Consider the following 12,927-nt stretch of genomic DNA (forward strand, 5'->3'; position numbering starts at 1 on the left):
AGTGCTGCACATTCAGGCATTGCGAGCCCTGTGCAGCACACCCACTCGGCAGAGTAGCCTGGGTTCAGCAAGCTGCAGCCACCTCACCGGCTCACGACGACCTGGTCTGTACGGCTGCTGCCTCCCCTTCTTGTTCGCCGCGAGCGCTGAATCTTCCCGAGGCTGGAGTGGAGACGTTTCCTCTTCCAACGTCGTTTTCTCCTCAGTCCCACAGCGAAGCCGTGCAGCCCGTCGGGTGTCCCTGGGGCCAGGCCCTGGCCTCTGGACACGGGCTAAGAAGAGCCAGGCGGCTGAGGAGAGAGGCCGGTCAGGGACTCAGCATTCCCCCGCCATGGAAGCTGGGCTGTTCCTAGCAGTGCTGCTGCTCTCGTGCACACCATCACACACAAGTGAGTGACTTCCCCTTGCTTGTGCTCTGGCTGCGGGGTGGCTGGCGGATGAGGTTGATTTAATCTGCATTCTCCTGCTCTGCCTTAACTCCTTCTCCCGCTAGACCCGAAGCCAGCGCAGCCAAGTTCCCTGTTTTTCTGTGCTACCCTCAGCCCAGGGCACTTCCATGTGCACTGGTGAGTTAGACCCAGGGCTTGTGCCGCTCTGCCCCCAGCGACCACAGCCAGCGTCTGGTCTTGCGCCCAGTGGGAACTCATTGCCTGTCACAGGCTCATCTTGCTGTCTGTGAAAAGCCAGTGGTGAAAGTGAGCCCCTGCTTTGCTTTCACTTTTCCCTGCACCCAGGAACATCCCAACACTCTGGTTAGCTCCGTCACAGCCTGTCATTCCCTTGGTCAGCCCAGGAACACTCACCCGGCATCCTCTGCTGTCAGCTGTCAATCAGCTGAATTCCCGCGGCTCGGGATGTGCGGGGGCTGCTGGATCCTAGGGGCCTGGGACTGGGGCAGCTGGTTTCTCAGGGGGGCTGTGACCTACTGGGCAGGTGGGCGGGCACACACTGGGACCAAGACTGTAGCGCGAGGTCTCTCGCCTGTTGCTGTTTGAGCCAGGTCCTGCAAAGTGCTGAGCTTTTCTTGTCGTGCCCTCAGCTCCATTAGCTCCAGCGGGAGTCAAGGCAATCTGCAACCCATGGGATCAGGCTTCCTGGGTCTCATGCAGACCCATGGAACTCAACCAGAGCCTGTCTGTTGGCATCAGTGGAGGTTGGATTGGGTCCATAGTTAGCAAGTAAGAAAGCAGATGGCAGGAGAAGAGCAAAGGGAAGGAAACACTGTCCCTCGGGCCTAGGGTGGGGAGTGTTTTGTAGCTTCCCAGTGACCCACCCAGTAAATCTCAGCTCTAGGAAGCCTCATAGGACTGGACAATACCAACGTTGTGCAAGGCCAGTTGAACAGCTGTTTGGATCTTCCGTGGCTATGCCAGGCATCAGACTGCTGTTTGGGGGCTCCTACCTCATTCCAGTGTTGAGCTGGGGATAACAGACATGATGCTTGGTGCTGCGAGATGCAGAGTGGGTAGATCCTCAGCTGATGAGCTTTAATGCACTGTGTGGACGGGAGGCCAATCTGGTCCCTTAGGTTTGGTGTAAAACAGCTTTTGATTCCGCATTCAAATCGAACTGGTGTGGCTGCAGCCAAAATGCTGAGAGCTGGAGTTTCACAGCGGCAGTAGCTTGAGACGTGGCTGGGATTTAGAAAGAAAAAGCCCCGTGCAGACTTGACATTAGAAGAGAGCAGAACCAGATGTGTTTGTTTCGCTTTGGACTGCGGAGGTCCCAGGCAGAGCAGGGAAAAGGGGAAATGAAAATAACATACGAGCCTTTGAAAAGTGGGAATGATAGAAATAGGAAATTTGGCCCAATACCATGGACTGGGCTAAACCCTCTCTCTGCAATAATGTCCTCTGGAGAAGGGAATTGCTTGGGAAATTCCCCAGTTGCATTTATTTTATTCACCCTCCTGCAAGAATTGAGGCCAAAGAGTAAAGCAACATGAGGAGGGAAAAGTTGGATTCCAGATGAGCAAGCGAGAAAGGATGTGAGCAAATGAGCAGAACTGCAAGACCAAGAACGAAAGAGAAAAGAAGGGCAGAGAGCGGGAGCCGGTAGCGGTTAGCAGAGATGGAATGTAACTCTTGCCTGGGAAGGGAAGGATGGGCCTGTGTGCATATCTAATAGGCAGGGTGGCTTTGGAGTAGGGACATGCGGTGAAAAGCCTCACTGAGTGCACACTGGCTCACAATGCTCTCCGTTCTCATGCACGTAGCCAGGCCAGCATTAGGCCATATCCCTGTTCCATGTGTTAGGCTTGGCCACAGGGATCTGCTGGGGAGATCATGGGTGTGGGAGTCACCTGGTTAGGATATCCCGGGGCACAAGCCAAACCGGTGAGGAGCTGCCCCCACCCGACTTGCAACCTGGGGTGCCTCTCAGTGCTTTGCTGCTGCAGCCCCCAAAGGGCATGAGGAGCAGCCCCAAAGTGTCTGCATATAGCCACAGGCCTGGTCCAGCAGCTGAGACCCCAACACTGGTTTGGATTGTGCCATGGGACTCCAGCAGCCTGTCAGCAGTGCACCAGCCATGCTCTGGCTCCCTCCAGCCTTGGTTACTAAAGGCAGGGAGACCCCAGTACATGCCCAGGCCCGACTCTTCTCCAAAGAGTTTGTACTCTGCACTGTCCAGCCCCCTGCCAGACAGTCCAGATGTGTTAGGTCCCTTGGCCCTCCAAGGGAGCAGCGCACACTGGCTTGCTGCTTGAAATGGAGTTACACCCCAGGCCCGAGTGCTGCATTAGGTTTGAATAGAGAATAACGAAAGTTTAGTGAAGTACAAGGACTTAGTATTTAAGTGGGAACAAGTCAGAAACAGATACAACAGAAATAAAGGTAAAGACACTTCCTAAAACTAAATGTAACAAACAGATGTGGTTCCAGGTGAAATTCTTACCCGCGCTTTCCAGTAGCATTGTTGACTGAATTCTCAGCTCAGGATCTGCTCCCAAACGACTCTTGTCTTCTTAGACTAGACAGGTGGGTATGGAGGGAGACTCTGGAGTGTTTGGCCCCTGGTCTTTTATAGTTCCATCACTTTTTGCAAAGAATTTTCCTGAGCTTTTCCCCTAGTTAAAGTTGTTTCCAGCTGGGAGCAAGGGCATCTGGTGGTAGAGAGAGGCTCCCTGCTGTCTCCAGACTGCCTGTGCCTACGAGATTAGAAAAGATTTGAGATTCCCCCTCTACTCAGCACTTGTGAGGCCACATCTGGAGTATTGCATCCAGTTCTGGGCCCCCCAGTATAGAAAGGATGTGGATGCATTGGAGAGGGTCTGGCAGAGGGCAACGAAAATGATTAAGGGGCTGGAACACATGATCTGTGAGGAGAGGCTGAGGGATTGGGGGTTATTTAGTTTGCAGAAGAGAAGAGCGAGGGGCGATTTGGTAGCAGCCTTCAACTTCCTGAAGGGGGGCTCTAAAGAGGATGGAGAGAGGCTGTTCTCAGTATGAGAGATGGCAGAACAAGGAGCAACGGCCTCAAGTTGCAGAGGGAGAGGTGTAGGTTGGATATTAGGAAAAACTATTTCACCAGGAGGGTGGTGAAGGACTGGAATGTGTTACCAAGAGAGGTGGTAGAATCTCCATCCCTCGTGGTTTTTAAGTTCTGGCTTGACAAAGGCCTGGCTGGGATGATCTAGGTGGGGTTGATCCTGCTTTAGGCAGGAGGCTGGACTAGATGACCTCCCGAGGTCTGCCAGCCCTAGAATTCTATGATTCCTTTAACTGGTGGATTCTGAAATGCATTTTCTGTCATCCTCCCCACTTCCCACACTTGCTGTCTGAAGATTCTGTACAGCTTAGATGCAAACTGAGGTGAACACACATCTCTTTGTGGAAGCCAGGCCTGCACAACCAGTTCTCCTCAGGGCTGTGCAGGTCTGAACATATGCCTTCAGCATCACACAGGGCCGGTCAGAACTTTACACCTAAGGTTTCTATGGGCACTGTAGGTGTTACTGGCCAGCGAGTTACTAGTTTTTAATGTTACCTTCCAAAATGTATTTTGTACAAAAGCTGTTCCAGTTGCGGCAGGGTGTGAGTGCTGGCGTGTGTTGGCTCCCTGTCGATATGGATGGTTTTTAAACACTGGCACCCCAAGGCCTTGGCCCATAAAACCAGGGAGGCTGGTAGGCATGGAATCATCTTCCGGGGTATCTCCTGCAGTTTTCTCAGGAGCTAACTGTAAGATTCCCACTCAGCAGGGGCCTGGGACAAGGATGGAATTCCCCAGGTCATCTTAATGTATTTTTGCCAAGTGCAAGCATTCAGAAATCACACTTCAAACCCCACCAAGCATCAGAGCAGCTTACAAGTCACAAGCTATTAGAAAATGTGTAAATATTTGGCGGGGGGAGGCCATTGCCTTTTTGTGTCTGAGCTTTCTGGCTACAGCTTCAAGCCACATTTTCAAACTTTTCTGTGCAACCAGCCCTTTAATAAATTGTAGCTCAGATATTCACCTAATCACATGATTCCAGAAGCTGGGTCTTTAAGATACCCCCCTCCAGATATCCCAGGACTTGTGCTAAAGCCACAAGCTTTGACTGCACTGTAATGAACAGGGCTGGAAGAGCAGTGTGGAATCTCGGGAGCTGGGAAGCACACTCCTCTGCAGAACAGCAGTGGTGGATGTATGGAGACACAGGGCAACTTCCAGAGGATGGGAGAGGCTGCATCCTGAGATCGTGCATCACTAAGGGAAGGTACATCCCTTGTGCTTGTGTGGTGCCTAGAGGTGGGGAACGACTGAGCTGTTGTGGGCACTGAGCTCAACACAGTGAGGAGATCTAGTTTAAAAGATGTTTCATGGAGGATGCCCGTGTGGCTGGATAATCTGGTTCAAATGGGACTGGACTGTGGGCAGACAGCCGTACTGAGCCAAGTCCATCCCTGGTGGAACCCTATGACTTACACATGGGGTTAATTTGGCTCAGTGTCCTTAGTAAAACCCCTGAGGGGTCTTGTCCTCTTGACTAGCCCCCTGAGGCTCATCCCTTTCATCCCTCCATTGATGTTCCACACAGCAGCCACCAGGACCTCCCTTTGAGCCCTTCAGCATTCGTGAGGGGGAATCTGTGCTGCATGACAGGCAGAGAAGAGCACACTGGCTCGGTGACTGGTGGCTCTGAGCTGCTGCTATTGAATTGGCCCCAGAACAGGGTGTGTTTCTCATTGTCCCCATCATGGCTGGCACTTTGAATGGCGGTAATGGGGCCAGCGAGCCAAGTAAAACACTGCTAGACCCTATCTCTGCAATTCAGAGAGACAGAAAAATTTTCCTGATTCCAGTTTCCGTGGAGTCAGTCGGTAGCTGGCACCACCTAAGTGCGCAAGCCCCCCCATCCAGAAAAGAAATCACTTGAGAATCTCTTTTTTGAGGGTGCTCCAAACTCCTTCCCCCAAGGAGCCAGTAAACAGAGAAGGAATGAGAGCATCCCCCAGCGAACCATGCAGGTACCTGTGAGCTCTCTGGTAATGTGTCTGTAGCCAGGCATGTAGTTTTAAGCCCCTGTAGAAAACAAAGGCTTAACCAGTATTTGTTAACAAAATTTAAAAAAAAAAAACACTTTTATTATTAAAACGAGGTTATTTTTGCAAGCATGGTAAATGGCTTGGTGTTAAAAATCCACGAATTAAATCAAAACACAGGGATTCTTCCCTTGATCAGATTCTTGGTTACAGAAGATAACAAAAAGAACAATTAACCAGCTCAGACATAATTTCCAAAACCTCAATAACTAAAACAATAAACCTTACACAACTACCTAAGCTTTTTCCTACTCACACATTCTGACAAGCCCAGTGGCTCTGTTTTGCAAGAGCTCATTTCTCCCCTCTGCTCCTGGAGAAGATCCCCATTTTTCTGTCTTTAACAAAGGAGCTGCTGCTGTGATTCAGTTTCAGGTTAGGATTTTTCTGTTACCTCCTGTTGGCTCTTGGCCACATTTCCCCAACCGCTCTCCAGAAGAGGCAGGTTAGCTTAGAGGCAGGTAGCTTAACCCTTTCCTACCTCTCCTGGTGAGTTTAGGGTTCCCCTTGCAGTTTCCATTCATAACACCTCTGGAAAGCATGAGGAATTTGACACCAACCCTTCTGAGTGATCAAATCAGCCCAGGAGGAGGAACTATTTCACTGTATACAGGTAGAGGGGAGCCAGGCCTGGCACTACACACTGGGTGATCCAATGGCCTCTTCTGCCCTTATAAGCTATGACCCAGCTAGTAACAGCCACACAATGTGTGGCAGATGGTGCAGTCTTGTGCAATGTCCTTGGGACCCATATTATATCACATTTGTATGCCACTGGGGGGTGGGCTACACTGGCTTCTCCAAGAACCACAAATAGAGGGAGCTGCAGGTTGTAACATCTGCAGAGAGCATAGATTGACTCCAGTGGGATTGTCCAGATGCCCTCTGACAAAGCCAGGCCATTTGGCTAAAGAACTGGGTTTGCACAGGTTCAGGCCTTCTTTTTGATCTGGCAATTGGACAGGACCATGCGTCCAAGGCCCCAGCCCTGGCAGAAGAGTTGGAAAGATTTTGGCTTGCTAGGGTCTGTAATAAGGAGGTTTCTGGGGAGGACTGCTGCGAGTGTCAATTCAAAGCAAATTGCTTTGAGACAGTGTCAGTGATACTCATTTATTTTCCTTTAGCCAGCGCACCGACATTCAGAATGGGCAAGCAAATGGGAATTTCCTGTCCCATGTTGCAGCCCACAGGGCTGTTCCCAGACACCTGCCTGGCAACTAGGGTAGGTCCCTCCATGGCCGAATCATTACCTGTAATGGACACAGGAACATGTTCTTCATTGTCACAGTTCTCCACGCGGGTAGCAGGTATGGTATAGGTTGCTGACTCATGCTCCACTAACCTTCCCTTCCAAACTGTTAATCAGACAAAGCCATCAGCCCACAAGGCTGCTGGGCACCTCTAAACTTTCTTTGCCTTCCTCTCCCTCATCCCAGCACCCAGGGCTGTTTACAGACAAATACAGGAGAGTGGAGTGCCTTCCTTCACAGACAGACTGCCACTCCCCGCTGTCCTCCACACGCTGTGCCTGATCACACTGAACTACTTTCAACATGCCCCTACCAGCTTCATGAGCCAACAATCCATCATTCACAAAATCTTTACCCTTTTCCTCAGTTAGGGCTTCAACTGCTCCTTAATCTGCTCCTTACACGCTTTTTCCTGGCCCATGAGTTCTCCCTGGCCGTGTCTACACTATCCAAAAACTTCGAAATGGCCAGGCAAATGACCGTTTCGAAGTTTACTAATGAAGCGCTGAAATACATATTCAGCGCCTCATTAGCATGTGGGCGGCTGCGGCACTTCAAAATTGACGCGGCTCGCCACCACGCGGGTCGTCCAGATGGGGCTCCTTTTCGAAAGGACCCCGGCTACTTCGAAATCCTCTTATTCCTATGAGCAGATGGGAATAAAGGGACATTGAAGTAGCCAGGGTCCTTTCGAAAAGGAGCCCCGTCTGGATAAGCCGCGCGGCGGCGAGCCGCATCAATTTCGAAGTGCCGTGGCCGCCTGCATGCTAATGAGGTGCTGAATATGTATTTCAGCACTTCATTAGTAAACTTCGAAATGGCCGTTTGCATGGCCATTTTGAAGTTTTTGGCTAGTGTAGACGTAGCCGCTGTGTTTGATCTGATTCCAGATTCGCTTTTGAGATGTTGGACAGACATTCAGAACCCTCATTTACAGGTACACTGGCCGCACAGACAGCTGTCCTCAGACAGCTGTTTGGAGAAACCCTCCCCTCAGTCATTGCAGAAGTGGTTTATACAAACAGCTGCTCAGAGCCATACATTGCTCCTCACTCCTCCACACACATATACGTCCCCGTTATTTACAGAGAACACGGAAGAATTACGTTCATATCCGTTTAGGGGCTGTGTTATGACATTAACCCAATTAAACATATCTGCCCTGTTCCAAATTGAAGTAACTGTTGTAATTGAAGTCCAAACTGTTGTAAATTGGACTTCTGTAGTTTTCAGTTTCTGCTGTTTTTCCCTTGCTTTTGCGATGTGGAGCTGAAATTTGGCCACTTTCTGCAGCAGCCAGTCGTTCCATTCCTCTTGCCTGGGTTTCTTTCTCTCTTTTAGCAGCCTCTTACTGTCTTTTGGCAGCTTCTTTCTTCAATTCAGTTGTGCTTTGCTTTTCCATTAAGCAAATGTCTGCAATGTTCTGTTCATACTCAACAAAGCAACAGAAGCAGTCCTGTAGAATCTTAAAGACTAACAATGTTATTTATTAGGTGACAAGCTTTTGTGGGGCAGACCCACGTCTTCAGCGCTGGAGAATCCTGATAACTGAGAGGACGGTTGCGTCAACACTTGCACTCCTCTTTCGAAAGAGAAATGCAAATGAGGGAAAACGAAATGTAAATGAGGCACTGATTTACATGTCTTATGCTTCATTTGCATAATCTCTTTTTGGAAGAGATTCTTCTGAAAGAAAAAAGCAGTGTAAACAGGGCTCGTTCGAAAATAAACCCCATCTTCAAAAGAACCGGTCTTCCTGAAACAAAATAGGAAGAAGGGTTCTTTTGAAGAAGGGGTTTACTTTCGAATGAGCCCCATCTACACTACTTTTTTTTCTTTTCAAAAGCATGTCTTCTGAAAAGAGATTATGCAAATGAAGTGTGAGATGTGTAAATCAGTGCCTCATTTGCATTTCCTATTTCCCTTATTTGCATTCCTCTTTCGAAAGAGCAGTGCAAGTGTAGACACGGTCGAAGAGAATTTAAAAGAAAGATCGAAAAATAAAAGAAAGAAAAACTGATGTATCAGCTAGATAGGGCAGAAGGAGGGTGGGGTAGGGTGAAGGAAAAAGCCTCTGCAAGTGTCTGTAGGTTAAGTTGGATGCTTAATAGACACTTGCAGAGACTTTGTTTAGTTCCCCTTTCTTCCCCGGCCTCCTTCTGCTTCTATCTCGCTGATTCATCCATTTTTATTTCTTTTTTTTTTTTTCTCCTATCTTTCTTTTAAATTCTCTTCTCTGGACATGAGCAACGAGCTCCGTTCCGGATTAGTTGCTTTCTTTGGGAAGCTGATTCCTTGTGTTGACCACAAAGTTTTCAGGGACTTTTTGCCATACTCTTCCTATTATTGCTGACTCATTGTAACTGCTCTTTACCCAACAAAACTCTCAGTTCCAAAACTCCAATTTTGAATAGCGTGGGGTTCTGAGGGAAAGCTCAATGGAGCTGCTTCTGTGGCCCTAGCTGGACAATGTCACTGCAAGAACAGGTTTCTGGGGAACACTGCTGAGTGTCAGTTGAAGGGGAATTAGAGACAGAGCAACTTACAGCCCGAGCCTGGGGTCCTTCACTATAAGGCACAAAACCAGTCACTTCCGCTCACCACACTAGCTAACAAGTCACATAAGCAAGTCCCTCAGCCACCCCAGTTCTCCTGTGTTGCCACCAGGGCCACCTATCTCCAGAGGAGAGGTTATGAAAACCAGTCTCACCCCCTAAAAAAGGTTCTTCTGATCCCAAAGGCCCAGCCACATTCCTAGGTCAATTTATAACTCAGCGCTTACCACAAAAGCCATTGCCTATATTGTAGAATCTAAAATCTAAAGGATTATTCATAAAAGCAAAGGAAGAAACAGGCCTGGCTTTAGGCCAAGGTGAACAAGGCAGTAATCTTGGGCCCTGTGCCTTCATGGGCCTGCACTCCAACTGAGAGTAGCCTCCACCAGCTTGGCCCTCCTTTCAGCTTTGGGCCCTTCCTACAAGAAAGAAAGCAAGAAAGAAAAGTGTTAAAATGGTTAAAAGAATCACACATATAGCCCTCGTTGCAAAGTTACCGGTTCAGGCTTACAGCACAGATGGAATAAACTCCTGGCTTAAATCAGGTCTCAGACATACATCTGCAGCTGGGATGGGTCCTAAGAGGGAAGACTGAACAAAAAGGGGGTCGTTTAACCTGGAAAAGAGAAGATTGAGAGGGGACAGGATAACAGCTTTCAAATACCTAAAAGGGTTCTCCATCACTGGAGAGGGGAAAGTGCAGGTTACGGAAACACCTGCCGGTGGTGGTCTAGAAGGTACTCAGTCCTGCCATGAGTGCAGGTTGCTGGACTCAGTGACTCCTCGAGATTCCTTCCAGTTGTAGTATTTTATGATTCCTAACAATCCAGCCACATTTTCCATTGGGAAGGGTATTTGTCACTGCCTTACGGACTGACTAAGCATTGTTGCCTGCTGTGAAGCTGCTGTTGTGTCCACCGCAGAGGTGGCTGTGTTTCAGTGACTGCGGAGGTGAGCCCCGTGTATCCTTTATGCACAAGCTATGGGGAAAGGCATTGTGTGAATGGATAATTGGGATCCAATGCCTGAGTCCCCTCAGCGGAGCCCCGCCTTCCCCTGTCTTCAGCCATCCTGTGTGCGCGTCCCACCCAGCCCCCTTGCCTCCCCTCTGCTAGGAGCTGGCACCCCTCTGCATCGCTGGCCATTTACTGGCATCGTGCGCCAGCTCACAGAAGGGATTGAATGGGATGGCTGTGTCCCGGTGTGCTGATCTCACCCAGCCATTGCTGCACCCAGACGCACGAAGGGCATCAAAGCGGGAGGAGCTGTGTGATGACTGTGCTGCCATTTGTGAAATTCGGTTGTCCAAGGAGTCCTCTCATGCCTGGATTTACCTGGTTCTGCCGGGAATGGCAGCTGGGTACCTCCCACTGCCCTTGTGTCCTCATGCGAGCAGTGGAGAAGAGCTCAGGAAATGGCTCCGCTCTTTTGACAAGGGCTAGGAGCCTGGCCAGCATGAGCCACAGTGAATCACCAGATTCCCGCTCCCTGCAACAGGACAAAGGTTTGGCGCCAGTTCCTGTCTCCCGCATCTCACTTCCCTCCGCATGTGGGGGCAGGAGCAAGGCAGCTGTAAGACGCTGACCGTCCCTGTGATAGTTCTGAGCCAGCTGCAAAAGTCCCCATTGTCTCCCTTAAACCGCCAGGCCTGTCAGGAGGCTCTGGAGCCCCCAGGCAGATGGGTGATCTCACTTGTTGCGTGGAGGACAGAACAGGCAAGTAAATGTCGCGAGACGTAAAAAGAAGAAGGGCTTATTCCCTTTGTTTAGTCCTGGACACAGGCTGGTGCTCTCCTCACGTGTGGGGAACAGTTTCTCTAGCCAAGGCCGGGAGAAGGAAAGGGTCTGAGACAACTCTAACCGACCTGAGGAGTGAATTTCCATCCCTGCAGCAGGCAGAGGCTGTGCTTAGTTAACCTGGTAAAATGCCTTTCTGGGCTGATGTGTTGCCATGCCGCCTGAGAGGCAGATTTCTATGAGGGTCCATTGTGGGGCTGGCTAGCCTGCCTTGGTGCTGAGCAGCAGCGCTGTGAAGCTTGCAGCTGCCTTGTACCTAGTGAAATGTCCTCCCAGTAGAAATGCCGGGTAGGGCTGCGTGCTCCACTGGTCACAGCAGAGAGCCCTGGAGTCTCATTCTAGTCTCACAGAGCCACTGCATGACCTGAACGTGTTCATTTCACCCCCTGTGAGCTGGGCACGATCAGCTCTGAGAAGCACAGGGACCCGACCTCTCTTTGCCATCTCTGCAGACACAGCCGCCCAGGGGCCAGTTAGGCCAGCGGTGGTGTTGGGTTTTGTGAGGTGGGTTCTTGGGCCCTGGCTCCTGACTGGGAGCCACCACCTCAATGCACGTGTGCCAAGCCAAGATGCTTCTCTGGACACCACTTGACACAAGAAGTGACAGGCTCCACATCCTGTTGTCAACCCCTTACTCCATTCAGTGCTCCCTGGACTGTGGGTCTTACTATGGCTGTATGGGAGTTCTCCCCCCGCCCAGCTCCCATGCATAGGGCTTCCTCCAGGCACCCTATCATGGCACCCCAGGCAGGGGCTGTGCCATTGTTCTGCACTTGTTTGGTTAGCGTCTGCTTGATCTGCTTACGGAAAACAGGGCCCCACTCCCCACACCCCTCCCTAGCTCCCTGGTCTCCTCTAAGCTGGGGTGTGGGGAGGGGTGAGAGGGAAGGAGTTTGAACAGGTTTTTTTTTTCCCCCGGAGCACAAAAATAAACTCTCTTATCTGATGGCCCCGGGGCCCTGCAGGCTGGGCCCAGCTGAGCTTTGTTATCTGATCATTACATAATGGTGGAGCCAGGCTGCCGTCCCCCCCCTCGCAGAATACCAGCGGGCTGGGCAGGGAGGTGAGGAGCCAGCCGTGTTTACGCGACGGGCATGGGGCGTAGCTAAGCCTGAGTGCAACGCTGCCAGCCCCGAGCCGTCCACAGGGAGAGGCACTCACGCCACTCTTGGCACAGGATGAAGCCTGTTCGGGCAGTGCCTGCAAACGATGCCGAGGTTTTTCCCTTCTCAGCCCAGCACCTGCACCGCAGGGGAGGCAGGGACAGTGGAGAGACAGGCTGATTTGGGGTCCCCTCTGAGCTGGGGCCAGGGATAGGCCGACCATCCGTCCCCTATTGGGCAGGACGGTCCCGTATGTGGGATGCCAAAAAGGCGTCCCAACTTTTTTTTTAAAAGGGATGAATTGTGCCATATTTACCCCATTCCCCCCCGCCCCCGATCCTTGGGGGTGCCACCGGCAGCTGCCCCTTCCCTAGGGAGCTCCGGCAGCTGCCTTCTCCTTCCCGGCTCCCTGGGGGCTTGAAGGAGCTGCCCCTCCCCCCATATCTCCCTGTCCCGTATTTGGGACAGGGAGATATGGTCGCCCTGGCCAGGGGAGAAGCCAGGAGTCAGTTGAGGGCCCTTGATAAAGAGGGTGGCGTGTAGCAAAGTGAGGGTGTTGGCCAGGGAAGAGGCAGGGCCACGGAGGGTGACTAACAGGAGCTATGAAGGCATAGGCTGCCTGCAGGGGCAGCAGGCGGGCGGGGTGAGATGGGGCCATTAGACGCCTGAGGCATCAGACAATGGGGCCTCCGGAG

General features: G+C 51.2%; 1 protein-coding gene across 1 annotated transcript in view; it reads left to right on the plus strand.

Annotated features, from left to right (window-relative positions):
- ENG (endoglin) overlaps positions 1 to 12,927 on the plus strand; it is a 73,146-nt gene continuing 60,219 nt past the window's right edge. The window contains exon 1 of the mRNA XM_075015809.1: positions 1 to 389. Within this exon, the coding sequence (XP_074871910.1) occupies positions 332 to 389 (58 nt within the window). The 5' untranslated portion in view covers positions 1 to 331. The remainder of the gene's footprint in view (positions 390 to 12,927) is intronic.

This window comes from Carettochelys insculpta, chromosome 21 (genome assembly GCF_033958435.1).
Source record: "Carettochelys insculpta isolate YL-2023 chromosome 21, ASM3395843v1, whole genome shotgun sequence".
In the NCBI taxonomy this organism is placed as follows: Eukaryota; Metazoa; Chordata; order Testudines; family Carettochelyidae; genus Carettochelys; species Carettochelys insculpta.